The sequence below is a fragment of the Mobula birostris genome, chromosome 1 (assembly GCF_030028105.1).
Source record: "Mobula birostris isolate sMobBir1 chromosome 1, sMobBir1.hap1, whole genome shotgun sequence".
Taxonomy (NCBI): domain Eukaryota; kingdom Metazoa; phylum Chordata; class Chondrichthyes; order Myliobatiformes; family Myliobatidae; genus Mobula; species Mobula birostris.
Window position 1 is genome coordinate 150785389 of NC_092370.1, and position 15282 is coordinate 150800670.

Sequence of the window (15282 nt, forward strand, 5' to 3'; positions counted from 1 at the left end):
GTTATTAGTTTAGGTAGATTCGTGTTTGTCTATTATTGTGACTTAGATGAAGATCAGACCATATTCTATGAGTAATTAAAGCAGAAAATCAAGTAATTGCAAAAGGTTCATTAACTTTTTCTTGCAACTATAAATAAACAGCAGTAAATAATGAGCATGAAGTAACAAGATAAAGAGTCCTTAAAGTGAGACCATCATCTGTGGGAACGCCAGAAGTAGAATGAGTGTAGGTATCCCCTTTTGTTCAAGAACCTGATGGTTGAGGGGGAGTAACTGTTCTCGAACCTGGTGGTGTGAATCCTGAGGTACTTGTACCTCAGCAGCAGTGAGAAAAGAGCATGGCCTGGGTGGTGGGGATCTGTGGTGATATATGCTGCTTTTCTACAGTAATGTTTCATGTAGATGTGCTCAGTGATTGGGAGGGTTTTACTCGTGATGTACTGGGCCAAATCCACTACCTTTTGTAGAATTTTGTACTCAAAGGCAGTAGTGTACCCATACCAGGCCATAATGCAGTCAGTCAGCACAGTATCTGCCACACTTCTATAGAAGTCTGCCAAGGATTTTGATGACATGCCGAATCTCTGCGGACTCCTGAGGAAGTAGAGGTGCTGTCGTGATTTCTTTGCATTTATACTCATATGATGGGTCCAGGATAGGTCACCTGAGATAGTGACACCCAGGAATTTAAAGTTACTTACCCCCTCCACTCCTGATCCTCCAATGAGTACTAGCTCATGGACCTCTGGTTTCCTTCTCCTGAAATCTACAATCAGCTCTTGGTCTTGCTAACATTGAATGAAAGGTTATTACATCACTCAGACAATATTTCAATAACCCTCATGTATGCTGATTCATCACCACCTTTGATACAATCCACAACACCGGTGTCATCAGCAAATTTGTATGTGGTGTTAGAGCTGTACTTAGCCACACATAGGTGTAACGTGAGTAGAGCAGGGGGCTAAGCACACATCCCTGTGGTGCTCCTTTGCTGATGGTGATTGTGGAGATGTTTTTGCCAATCCAAACTGACTGGGGTCTACATCTGAGGAAATCCAGGATTCAATTGCACCGGGGGTATTGAGGCCCAAGTCTTAAAGTTTACTGATTAGCTTTGAGGGAATATTGGTGTTAAATGCTGAGCTGTAATCAATAAGGAGCAGCCTGATGTATGCAGCATTGCTATCCAGATGTTCCAGAGCTGTGTGAAGAGCTAATGAGATAGCATCTGCTGTGGACCTGTTGTTCCGTTGGGTGAATTGGAGCAGATCCAAGTCGTCAGACAGGAGTTGATATGCTTCAATACCAGCCTCTCAAAACACTTCATCACTATGGATGTATATACCACTGGGTGATAGTCATTGAGACAGATAACCACACTCTTCTTGGGCACCAGTATGATTAAAGCCAACTTGAAGCAGTGGGTACCACACACTACGAGAGCTAAAGATTGAAGATATCCATGAATACACAAGCCAGTTGGTCAGTACAGGTCTCAGTAATCAGCCAGGTACTCCATCCAGACTGGTTGCTTTCCTTAGATTCACTCTCTTGAAGGCAGCCCGTACGTCATTTTCAGATACTGAGACCAAAGGATCACCGGGAGACATCGCCTCCCTGTTCTGGTGATCAAAGCGAACATAAAAAGCATTGAGCTCTTCTGGAAGCAAAGCTCTGCTGTCCCCTATATTGCAAGATTTAAATTTGTAGGGATTATGAATTAAAACCCTGCCACAGCTGTCAAGCATCCCTCGTCGATTCCAGCCTAATTCGGAATCTCCACTTCGCCTGTGAGATAGCTTTCCAGAGATCATACCTGCATCTCTTGTCACGTTCTCGATCTCTAGACCTGAATGCCTACATCCAAAACACTTCCACACCTTAATTTATTTGGGTCTTCTTTTTCTAATGCTCTGACCATTATTAATATAGCCACTCCTCCATCTTAACTTTGTGTCCTTCCTTAATGTCACGAACCCTTCAATATTCAGTGCTAATAAGTAACTGTACAAGACTTGCCCAGTCACTATGAAATCTACTCTGCAGTCAAATCACATTTATTTCTAGTGATGCTCCCAATTCATCTGTTTTGCTTTGAATGCTTTGTAAAGTTAGGAACGTTTAGTTTCACCCTTTAATTACTTTTGTAACCTTCAGCCTTGTCCAGCAATTTACTCTTAGACTGCTACCTCTTTCTTTCTGTCACAGTGGATTTGATGTTTCCCATATTGATACCTTTCTCTCTGACCTTGTTTCTACTCTTTGCTTTACCACATCTTCACAACTCTGGTACCTTGCTTCTAATATTTAACTAACTGAAGATGAAGTCTTACAGATATAACCTAGCCAGGAAAAAATAGTAAACTCTATTTAGGGTGTACAGGTAGTTTATAGTTGCTATGAATGGCCATTCAGCAATGGCCGATTGGCAGCAACTTATATTTTCCAACCTTCACTTCTTCCTACTGAAGTTTCACTTGGAAGGTATGTAAGGGGGTTTCTTTTTTTATGTCACTGCGTAGTCTAATTAAAATGGCTTCTTTGTTATGTTATAATTGAAAGGGCTTCTTTGTTACGTTAACTGCTGAGAAAGCCCTTCTGCTAGCAGTTTGCTTTGGATTATCTATTGATAAGAGAACGAATGAACCAATTGGGATAGTTGTTATGCTTTGGTGTGTCTGTAAGATATTGTATGCACGGGGTTTTGGGGCAGAAGGCGGGAGAGAGAGACAGAGGATGGAACAGGTGCTGTGAGTCCGTTAACTAAGTGCTGTAAGTTCAGCGAGGAGAGGAGACAGAGACGGACTTGTGTGGAGCGTCTGGTCGACCACCTTTGTTGGTCCCAGGCGGCCGGTCGAGGTGATCCGAGGGGTCGCAGGGTGAAGAAGAAGGGTCCTGAGCTCCAACTGTTTGTGCACGAAGAGATTGAACTTTGATAAGTGTGGCACCTTTTACTTTCCTTTAATATTTTATTCTCTATTAATTATATAGTTCCAGTAATATCTATAAACTGTAAATCATTTAATCATATCTGGTGTATTGTCTTGTTATTTGGGCAGGGTGGGGCACATCACACAGCATCCACACAAACTAATTACCCAGTTTGGCGGGGCCGAGGGCTGTTTCCCTAGACGACAGCAAGCCGAGTGACCCTGAGGCTGGCCGGGGGGCTACAGGTACAAGGTTAAAACTTAATCCAAATACTGGGAAGCAGGAAATAAGAATTAATAAGTAATAGTATGGTACATGTCCAGTCACTATGAAATCTACTCAAACAAGCAGCCAGTTAAATTAATGAATCCAGGTTACCATAAGATAACAAGACAAAGATAAAGATCTGGCTGAATTATCTTACCTGGGCAGTACAAGCCTCATGGGCACAGTTCAGCTGGTCACGTAATGTCGCAGAGAACATGCCAATTCGGTCATTCTCACCAAGGAGCCTTATGGTACCTTTATGTAAGTAGGAAATCATCCTACCAAAAGTAAAATAATAATTAATTAATTCAAGGTGCATAGTTATTATTGTATCCATTTTACAGGTTTTTCTTAAAACATCCTTAATATTTATACCACAGATCACAGCCACCAATCGTTCTTCACTATGAATGAAATTACTCTCAACAGCTAAATAAGCAGACTATCCAATTGTGGATTCCATCACCACAAGCTCTAACTTGCTCTTCATCAATATCAGCACATGTAACCATGTTTATATGTGTAATGCCCCGGTTCATATTTTTGCTGTTATGTTGTATTTCATTTAGCAGTTCTGTAAGAGCAGTTTGTTCTGTTTTCAGTTTGTTTGGGTTATTGTCGATGATAAGGGCTGAGGAGGAATGAGTGCTATCCAATTAGGATGGGAGAGCTGAGGGGAGATTTCTCTGGTGAGGAACACTAAGGTTGGCCTTGGGGTTTTTTTTTGGTTCAGTGGGACATGAAGAGAGAAGACGCTGGGGAGAACCAGTCGTAGGATATGACCCGGTGGGAGATCCGTTTGTTCGAGATGGATTGCGAGCGACGATCGGAAGGTGGTGCGTGCTTTCACATTGACTGAGAGACCAGCGCGTGAGTGACAGAGAAGTTCAAGATGAGCTCCAACTTGTGCACATTTGACTGTTCAATTAACATGGGCCCTTTTTTTTTTGTTTTTCTTTACTAACCCTTTAGTTAAGATTCATAAATATAATTCCTTTAATCATATGTTAATGTACTGTCTGTTATTTCTGGCACTAATTTGTAACAGGGTAGCAAATTACACAGATCCACACAAACAGTGGTTTAGAGCAGGAGCGCCGTCTCAGTCTCATAAGTTTAGTGGGAGCAGAGAGTGCTTTCCCTAGACTTACGCAGCCAAGGAAACCAGGGGGTTTCATGTTAGCAATATGACCAGGAAATCTAGCTGTTCTCAGTTCATACTTCCTCTAGCTATAAATCTGCACCCCCTAGCTTCACAAATGACATCAGCTAACAATCTAAGAAATAAAAACAGATTATGCCAGAAGTACTCAGCAGATCAAACAGTATTCATGGATAAGAAAACAGCATTAATGTTTCACATCAATAACCTTTCAAGAGAACTCTCCAAGCATGCCAATCTCCCTCTTTGTATAGTCCACTTGATAATAGGGTACAGACAATGAACTCAGTTTTAGGCAGTTTCATTTCATGCAAGGTGTGTCTGATAACTTGTGGAGAAATATTATCAGAAAATTCCAAAAACATTAATTTCCAAAACTGGAAATGAAAACCTACTTTACTCCCAAGCTTCATCTAACACATCATTAGCCAAATGTGGAGGAAGGCTTGCTCGTGCACTAGATACAACCAACTACACTCTATTCCTCCTCGGTCTGCTATCCATCTTCTTCAGCCCTTTGCTTCTTCCATCCACCATCTCCCACTTTCTCATATCTGGTTACATTACAGCCTGGTATGAAAACACCAATGCCCTTGAACAGAAAAGCCTACAAAATATAGTGGGTACAGTCCAGTCTAGTCCATTCCCACCACTGAGCACATCTACAAGGAGTGGTCTCACTAGAAAGCAGCATCCATCAAGGACCCCCACCATTCTCTTCTCACTGCTGCCATCAGGAAGGAAGTACAGGATCCTCAGTACCCACACCACCAGGTTCTAATAGCCATTGCCCCTCAACCATCAGGCTCTTGAACCAGGGAAGATAAACTTCATTCACACAACACTGAATTGTTCCCACAACCTATGGACTCATTTTCAAAGACTGTTCACATCATGCTCTCAATATTTATTGCTTTTTTTTTCTTTTTACATTACCGCAATACCGCAAGAAAATGAATCTCAGGGTTGCATATAGTGACATACCTGTACTTTGATAATAAATTTACTTTGAACATCATTCCCAATTTTGCCCCTTTCCTGTCCTTTTCCCTTCCCCCTCTCACCTGGATTTACCTATCACCTGCCAGCTCATGCTGATCACTACCCCACACCCTTTTATTTTGGATTTTGTCCTTCTTCTTTTCAGACCTGATGAAAGGTCTTGGCCCAAAATGTCAACTGTTCATTTCCCTTCATATATGCTGCCTCACCTGCTGAGTTTGTGCAGCATTTTGTGTGTGTTGCCTTTAAGCCAACACAACATAACAGCTGCATAAGAAAAGTTTCAATTTAAAAACCTAGTGATGATGACAGATTGGTGTTCTCATGCACATGCTGTTTTCATCCTTCTGGGCAGCAGAGGTCAAGACCTGGCATGTGCTCTGGAAGTAATTTCAATGATAAACGGCTGTGTCAGTGGCATCTATTGCACCCACTATGCCATAGTGGTAGATTGAGTGAATGTTTCCTATGGCTGATGGGACATCAGACATGTTGCTTTGTTGAGTGACATTGAACTTCTTGGGTCTTAAGCAGAGCTACACTCATCCATGCAAATGGAAAGCGTTCCCTCACACTCTTGACTTGGGTTTCTGTGAATGGTGCAGAGGCTTTGGTAATGACAGGAGGTGAACCACACACTGTAGACTATCTGGACTTTGATGGGGGGGGAGGAGGGGAAAGCACTAATAGTTCCCCTGAGCCTGCCACCCTCTGGCCTGCACAGTCCTCTGACTATGTCCCAAAGGGAACTTGCCATTTCTCTCTTTGAATTGCTCTTTTAGGCACATTATTAATATGGGTAATCCAGTTGAATTTCAATCAACTGGGACAGCCAAGATGAAGACTCACTGAAGGAGGAACTCAAGCAGCTCAGTTGACTGACCCTGCAACAACCACAAGCACCTTTCTTTGTGAAAGGAACAACTCCGACTAATGGAATACCTTCATCTTAATACCCATTGATTCGATTTTACCAAGGATCCTTAGTGTACTTTGTCAAATTCTCTGCCATGATGTGAAGTCATTCTCACCTCACTTCTAGCATTCAGACCTACAGTCCACAATTAGATCTAGGCTGCGATAAGGTCTGAGAAGCAGTGGTCTTGGCAAATCCCAAATTGAGAAATGAACAGGTTATTGGAGGTTAGGTGTCCTGTGATACCACTGCCTTATTGAGGGTGGATTAATTGGGTGGTAATTAGACAGACTAGATTTGTCCTGCTTATTGTGAAATGGTTACAGGCTAGTGTTTTAACTGTACTAGAGTCGCTTGGTTGGAGATGTGGCTAATTCTGGAGCATGTCTTTTGTACTACTATCAGGATGTTGTCTGATGCCTTAGCCACTGCTGTACATTCAGTGCTCTCAGCTCTTTCTTAATGTGAAGTGATTCAAATTGACTTAAACTTGGCTTCAGCAATGGTGAGAATCTCGGGAGATTGCTATTATACACAATGAAGTTATCAAACTGAAGAGTTAACTATTTCTCTCTCCACGGATGCTACATGACCTGCCGAGCATACTAAGAATTTTGTGTTTTAATTTCAGATTTCCAGCATCTACCATTGTTTGCTTTTCATTGAATCACCATATTCTGGCTGAACGTGGCTGTCAATGCTTCAGCTCCATCTTTAGTATTGTCATGTTGAGCACCGTCATCAAAGTCAGGGATGCCTCAGCATCTGTTGTTTGCTTCATTGTTCATACAATTACTGGCTTGATGCAGATAGACAGAATCTATTTAATGTGGGATCAAGTAGCTATGTCCATTGCATGGTGGTTTTGATGCCTTGCACATACGTACTCCTATGCTGAAGCTTCATAGGGTTAGCATCTATATTTTAGATATGGCTAGTATTGTTCCCAGCAAGCATTTCTCATCCCTCATTAATTTTGTTGTGCACTTCATCCTTCAGTACGTTTGGAATTGAATTTGGCTTTGGATTTAAGCATTATCATGACCAGTGCAGTTGTACACATATAAAGCTAGAAGTGCAAATTACTCAGATAATCTGAAAAACTCAGAACGCCTGAAATTTCAGTATAGTTCATTACTAATAGGTATAGATAACTGGGAGCAAACAAGTCTCTTAAATAGGAATATACCTGAAGAAATCAGGAGGGCAAAAAAAAAGACAGGCTATGAAATATCCCAGACAAGTAAGATAAAAGAAAATGCTGGAAGATTGTATAAGCATATAAACAGTAAAGGGTAGCAAGGGAAAGAGAGCAGGGCTTCTTAATCTTTGCGCAACTTATGTACAGAGTGTCAAGAAATGGGTGAGGGCTTCAATGAGTACTTCTCATCTGAATTTACCCTGGCAAAAGACAGGGAAACTTGTGAAGTCAGGAGAGGGAACTGTGATATCCTGGAACTTATTGATATTACGAAGGATGAGGGTGTTATAAGTCATGAAATGCATAAAGATAGATAAATTCGAGGGGCATGACCACATTTTCCTTAGGATGTTATGAGAAGCAAGTAGGGGATTGCTGGAGGCCCAATAGAGACTTTTGTAACTTCATTAACCACAAGTGAGGCACCAGAAGACTTGATGATTTACAAGGTCGTTGCCTGGATTGGAGAGTATCCCTAATGAGAATAGGTTGAATGAACTCGGCCTTTTCTCCTTGGAACAACGGAGAATGAGAGGTAACCTGATAGGGGTGTTTCAGATGATGAGAGGCATTGATCAACTGGATAGCCAGAGGCTTTTTCCCAGGGCTGAAATGGCTAACATGAGGGGACATAGTTTTAAGGTGCTTGGAAGTAATACAAGGGGGTTGTCAGAGGTAAGTTTTTCACACTGAGAGTGGTGGGTGTGTGGAATGCACTGCCAGTGACGGTGGTAAAGGCCGATACAATAGGGTCTTGTAAGAGACTCTTAGATAGGTATGTGGAGCTCAGCAAAATAGAGGACTATGCAGTAGGGAAATTCTCAGCAGTTTCTAGAGTAGGTTACGTGGTCAGCACAACACTGTCGGCCAAAAGGCCTGTAAAGTGCTGTAGATGTCTATATTCTATGTTTGGCAATGTTGTACCCTTTTTTAAGAGAACAGCAAAGATAATCAAGGGTGGGAAAATTACAGGTGGGAGATTTGAGATACTGAATTTTTTTGCAAAGTATGAACATTAAAGGCAGATCAGATTCTGCCTGGAAAGCCACATCTCATGAATTTGATTGTTTTTTTTGAAGATGTGCCAAGAGAACTCATGAGAGTAGGACAGTAGACAATAGACCTTTGACAGGTCCTGTATGGAAGGTTGGTCCAGAAGGATAAGCGCATGGGATCCAGGGATAGCTAGTTAACTGGATTCAAACTGCCTTGGAGTCAACAGGGAGTAAAGGAGTGTTTTTCCTCAAAAGTGGAGACCTGTGATCAATGGTGTGCTACACAAATTGGTGCTGGGTCCTTTGTTGTTTGACATTTAATTAACAACTTGAATGAGAATGTAGATCATTTGATGAGTAAGGCTGTCGATGAAACCACTTTAAGTAACGTAGTGGGCAATGAAGATGATTATCTAAGGTTCCCACCGGATCTAGAGGGAAGAAACAAATGGAATTTAACTCAGACATATGTGAAGTGATGCATTCTGGGAAGTTAAACCAGGCAGGGACAAACACAGTGATTAACAGAGCCCTAGGAATTGTTGCTGAACAGAGTGTCCTTGGGGTACAAATAGATAGCTCCCTGAAAATGGCAGTACAAGTAGAGAGGGTGATGAAGAAGGTCTATAGCACGTTTGCCTTCAGACTGGTCTTGAGTATAGGAGTTGGGACATCACATTACACTGGACAACACATTCGTTAAGCCGCACTTTGAGTGCTGTGTTCAGTTCTGTTCACAACAATACAAAAGATACGAATAAACTAGAGAAGATGGATGAAAGGTTCACACAGACATTGCCTGGATTTGAGGCTTGAGTTATTAAGAGAGATTAGATAGGCTGGGACTATTTTACCTAAAGCAAAGGAGACTGAGAAGTCACAAGACAGAGATCGGAGGTATACATATTCGGATAGCCAGAGTAGGGGTGTCTAGGTTTAAGGTGAGAGGAAGCAGATTTGAGGGGTAAATATTTTACACTAGTGAGATGGCACCTGGAACAAGCTCCAGAGAAAATGGTGGAGGCAGACAGAGCAACAATATTTAAGAGGCATCTGGACAGGTTCTTAACTGAGCTGGAAACAAAGGGATATGGAATAATTGTCGGCAGAGATGTGGTGGGCCAAAAGGCCTGTTTCTATGCTCCACAATTCCATGACTACATCCATACAGCATTTGCAAACTTCCTCTCACCACATTAATTAACACTTTACGTTTCACTTAAATAAATTCTAAGTTCCTTGATAATAATTTGATGTTTTTTGACCTAAAGGTCATGGACAGAAACATGGGGAGTTTGATTACCTAAGTGGCTCTTTTGTGTTTATCATATATACAATGGGCCAAATGGCCTCCTTGTTCTATAAAGCATCAAATAATACAGCATAAAAACAGACCCTCTCAGTACAGCTCATCCATGCTGACCATGATGCCAATTTAGGTCAGTCCAAATTTTCTGCAGTCAGTCCTATTCTTTTCCAGAGCAAAATTTAAAATAAGCTGATCATGAAAGATGTAGCCAGCAGTTCAATGGAAAACACATAAGTAACTCACGTGACTTGTTTCTCCAGAACTCTGACAGCAAAATAAATGCAATTATGCACACTTCTGAAATACTGCATTTCCACATCTGAAAAATAGGATAAAATGTAGGCATTCGATCAATAAGAGATAAAGGGGAGAAAAAACTACATAAGGTTTGTCATTCACAAACAAGACATCCTGGTTAAAATGGTGCTGCTGAACATGTGTGACAGCTTCCTGGTAGTCAACAATTGAAGAAATCAGACTTAGAATATCATTACAAATACCTTCTCCGAGGGAAATTGTGTTAGATTATCACCGCAAACAGTGAAGGAACGAGTGATGGCTAGGTGAGTTCGGGGGATGAATTGATGCAGATGGAGTTCTGATGCCTATACGACTGAGCCAGGAGTGAGGTTAGATTGCTCAGTGTAGGATGTCAGGGCCTGAGCAGAGGAGATTTCATTTTGATGCTCATACAACTGGCCTGGGTGCGAGGTTGGATCACTCTGGGCACCAAGTGATTTGATGAGCTTGAGGGTGGCTTTGGGCTGGGTGACAAAATCTGGGTCCACAGTGAGTCACTGGGCAGTGTGGTCTAGGCCCGGGGCCTTTCGCAGCAGCGGTGCCTGAGTCCTAGTGCAAGGTACAATGTGCTGTTTAGACAATGTAATTGCTGGCCCAGATCAAATGCGAGAGCAGATTTTGGTCACTCTTCGCGATGTTCTCTATTCTCTCCAGGGTGCCAGAGCCTTTCACTGTTCCATCGTTGAATCAATCTAAAACACTGGCCCAGATCGACTGAAAAGACAAAGTGTTGGTCAGGACCAGAGCTGATTTCACTCGTTCTCCACGATGGTCATTTCCATGCTGCCACTGCTGTTGTGCTTCGTGCCTGATAATATGATGAACAGAAAAGCGAAGCTTTGGGTCTACTCCGGGTTTCGGATCTGAGGACTCATTTTACGCTTGGAAGGCTGTTGCTCACTTCAATTGTTTGCATGACTTGTATTTTTTTCCGCTTGCGCATTGAATGTTGGTCTTTTATTTTTATTTTTTATTCTTTTCTTTAAATTGAGTTCTTTTGCGTTTCTTGCTTTGTGGCTACCTGTGAGCAAACAAATCTCAAGATTGTGTAATTTATACATTCTTTGATAATAAATGAATCTTGAATCCCAAAAGGCCCTTTGATCAAAGGCAGGAACTAAAGGCAGTTCCTTTCATCTATAGATGGTACTCTGTGATAATGACAGTTTAGGCTTCTGTTTGAGACTCATCTAAAATATACCATAAAACTATAAGATAGAGGAGCACAACAAGGCCATTTGGCCCATCGAGCCTGCTCTGACTTTCAATCATGGCTAATCAAATTTTCCTCTCAAAAGGTGGTGCGTCAAGAAGGTGGTAGACATCATTAAAGGCCCTCTTCGCATTACTGTACAGTCCATGAACTCTACCGGGTTATTTGTATTTTGGACTATTTTTTAAATTATAGTGATTTTCGTGTCTGGCACTGTACAGCTGTCACAAAACAAGTTTTTAAAATAAGATATAGGAGCAAGTTAGGCCATTTGGCACATCAGGTCTGTTCCACCATTTCAGCATGGCTGATCCAATTTTCCTCTCAGTCCCAATCTCCTGCCTTCTTCCAGTATCCCTTCATGCCCTGACCAGTCAAGAATCATTCAAACTCTGCCTTAAGTATACATAAAAAACCTAGCCTCCACAGCTGCCTGTGGTAAAGAATTCCACAGATTCACTACTCTCTGGCAAAAGAAATTCTTCCTCATCTCCATTCTAAAAGGATGCCCCTCTATTCTGAGAGCTGTCCCTCTGGTCTTAGACTCTCCCTATCTTAGGAAACATCCTCACCACATCCACTCCACCAATACCTTTCACCATTCGATAAGTTTCAATGAGGTCACCCTCAATCTTCTGAATCTTAGTCACTACAGACCCACAGCCATCAAACACTCTTCATATGACAGGCCATTCAATCCTGGAATCATTTTCATGAACCTCCTTTGAATCCTCTCCAGTTTCAGCACATCCTTTCTAAGATAAGGGGCCTAAAGCTGCTCACAGTACTCCAAGTGAGGCCTCACCAGTGCTTTATAAAGTCTCAACATTACATCCTTGCTTCTATATTCTAGTCCTCTTAAAATAAATGCCAACATCACATTTGCCTTCCTCACCACAGACTCAACCTGCAAATTAACCTTTAGGAAATCCTGCACAAGGACTCCCAAGTCCCTTGAGTCTCAGTTTTTTGTACTTTCTCTCCATTTAGAAAATAGTCAACCCTTTCATTTCTTCTTCTAAAGTGCATGATCATACACTTACTGACATATATTCCACCAGAAATTTCTTTGCCTATTCTCCTAATTTGTCTAAGACCTTCTGTAGCCTATTTCCTCAAACTACCTGCCCCTCGACCTATCTTCATAGTGCCTGCAAACTTTGCAACAAAGCTACTAATTCCATCATCCAAATCACTGACATATAATGTAAAAAGAATCGGTCCCAAAACAGACCCTATGCAACACCACTAGGCAGCCAACCAGAAAAAGCTCCCTTCATTCCCACTCTCTGCCTCCTGCCAATCAGCCACTGCTTTATCCATGCAAACAACAGGAATTCTGCAGATGCTGGAAATTCAAGCAACACACATCAAAGTTGCTGGTGAACGCAGCAGGCCAGGCAGCATCTCTAGGAAGAGCTGCCTGGCCTGCTGTGTTCACCAGCAACCTTGATGTGTGTTGACTGCTTTATCCATGCTAGAATCTTCCCTGTAATAGTTAATCTAGATTTTTGCACCAGTTAGAGTTAGAGATTAATTTCCAAATATTTAATCAGAGAAACACACTTATGATTGGAATTCAACGTTTTTCCCATTTCTAAAAACAAAGGAAATATATAGCAAAACAGGCAGTATCAGAGGAGTACAAATTAACAGTATTATTGATTGATATTATTGGAAACTAATGAGGTCCATTCCATTCTGATATGTCAATCCATGGCCTCCTCTACTGTCAAGATGAAGCCACACTCAGGTTGGAGGAACAACACCTTATATTCCGTCTGGGTAGCCTCCAACCTGATGGCATGAATACTGATTTCTCTAACTTCCGTTAATGCCCCTCCTCCCCTTCTTACCCCATCCCTTATTTATTTTCCCCTTTTTTTCCTTTTCTCTCTGTCCCTCTCACAATCACTCCTTGCCTGCTCTCCATCTTTCTCTGGTGCTCCCCTCCCCCTTTCTTTCTCCCTAGGCCTCCCGTCCCATGATCCTCTCCCTTCTCCAGCCTCGTATCCCTTTTGCCAATCACCTGTCCAGTTCTTGGCTCCATCCCTCCCCCTCCTGTCTTCTCCTATCATTTCAGATCTCCCCCTCCCACTTTCAAATCTCTTACTATCTCTTCTTTCAGTTAGTCCTGACAAACAGTTCCAGCCTGAAATGTCAACTGTACTTCTTCCTATAGATGCTGCCTGGCCTGTGTCATTTTATAAGATTTGTGGTTTTAACAAACGCATCTATTTTTCACAGTATGTAATGGTTCATCCCCACTCACTGGCAGAAAGCAGTATAACAGCTAAACTAAGGTTACGTCCACACTAGACCGGATAAATCCGTAACCAAAGCTTTTTCTCTTCGTTTTGACCCTCTGTCCACACTGAAAGGGCGTTTTCCTCCCCCAAAAACTGAGATTTTCAGAAACGCTCTCCAGAGTGAATACATCTGAAAATGCCTAATATCCGGCGTAGTGTGTACAGGGTAACTGGCTATTTAAAAAACCACTGTCATAATGTGCCAGAACAAATGGTGGCGGCAGCGCGGCATTTCATTGTTTTCTTGAACGCAACCTCCAACACCACAACAATATCTGACAATAGATGTATAACAGCCAAATGTAACATTGTATGGAAATACAAGATAACACTGATGCAGACGTGTTTTATACACTTAACAAGATGCTTCATTAATGTATTGCTTGTGCAAACATTCAATAGATGCAATTGTCACTTTTGCCCAGTAACTCATTTTATTGCACGTTAAATACAGCAAAGTAATATACAAAGACATGGCAAAAGTAAAGGCAAACAAATGAGGTAACAACAAATTTCACTTTTGCCCAGTAACAAGCCTTATTGCATTTAGTTGTAGCTGTTGTCCCTTTCATTGGTGAAGAGACTATAGCTGTAGGAAATGTTTCTGGACAAACGCACACCAAGTCTTTCGTTTGGCAATTTCCTTTTAAGTTTTTCTAGTCTGTAACTGGACAAACACGCACCAAGTCTTTCATTTGGCAACTTCCTTTTAAGTTGTTCTAGTCTGTAACTGAACAAACGCCACCAAGTCTTTCATTTGGCAATTTCCTTTTAAGTTTTTCTAGTCTGTAACTGGACAAACGCGCACCAAGTATACCGTTTCCTCTTCACTTGTTTTCTGTGTTTCCTGCACATGCCCAGTAGGAGGGGATTCACCCAAACATCCGTTTTAATGAGAACAGAGGTATTTTTAAAAACGCCTAGTGCGGACACCTGTCGTTTCTACGTGAAACCGGCGTTTTCAAAATTATCCGGTCTAGTGTGGACATAGCCTAAGTTTATCACCTTTCTCATTTTTCATCGGCTAAGTATTAACACACTACCCAACGTGATGTGATTGCTTTAATTATGTAGCCTATAAACTAGTTTAATCCTTTCTAAGGAATTTTTTATTTTATCTTGAAAAGTGATGGATTTTTCAGACACACCATCTTTTCTTTGCTTTTATTTTCTTGTCTTCGCATTCTAAACATCATTTCTCAGCTTTTTATTTAGTTTGCTTAATATTCATGTTTGTTTTTACAGTAAAATAAACTACGTTGGAATTAAGACTGCTCATCATTTCTAATTCCCGGAAGAAATCTTAAAGAATCAGAAAACAAATAGAGCTCCAACAATATGCTATAGCAGTACTGGCCAGTCTGAAAAAAAAACAGGACATCCTGAACCTATTAAAGTAGCCAATGAATGTATGTCAGTGGTCTTCTCCTGCAGTAGCCCATCATTTCAAGGTTTGACATGTGCAATCAGAGGTGCTCTTCTGCACACACTTGGTTATTTGAGTTATTATCGCCTTCCTGTAAGCTTGAACCAGTCTGGTCATTCTCCTCTGAACCCTCTCATTAACAAGACATTTTTGCCCACAGACGGCCACTCACTGGATGCTTTTTGTTTTTTGCACCACTTTCTAAACTCTAGAGAATGTATGCAAAAAATCCCAAAAGACCAGCATTT

At 41.5% G+C, this 15282-nt stretch overlaps 1 protein-coding gene across 4 annotated transcripts in view; it reads right to left on the bottom strand.

Annotated features, from left to right (window-relative positions):
- cdan1 (codanin 1) overlaps nt 1-15282 on the bottom strand; it is a 176309-nt gene that overhangs the window by 129072 nt on the left and 31955 nt on the right. For all 4 annotated transcript variants that reach the window (XM_072263937.1, XM_072263928.1, XM_072263957.1 and 1 more), the window contains 2 exons: nt 10030-10105; nt 3359-3479 (listed from right to left, as the gene is read on the bottom strand). In XM_072263937.1, coding sequence (XP_072120038.1) covers nt 3359-3479; nt 10030-10105 — 197 coding nt within the window. The remainder of the gene's footprint in view (nt 1-3358; nt 3480-10029; nt 10106-15282) is intronic.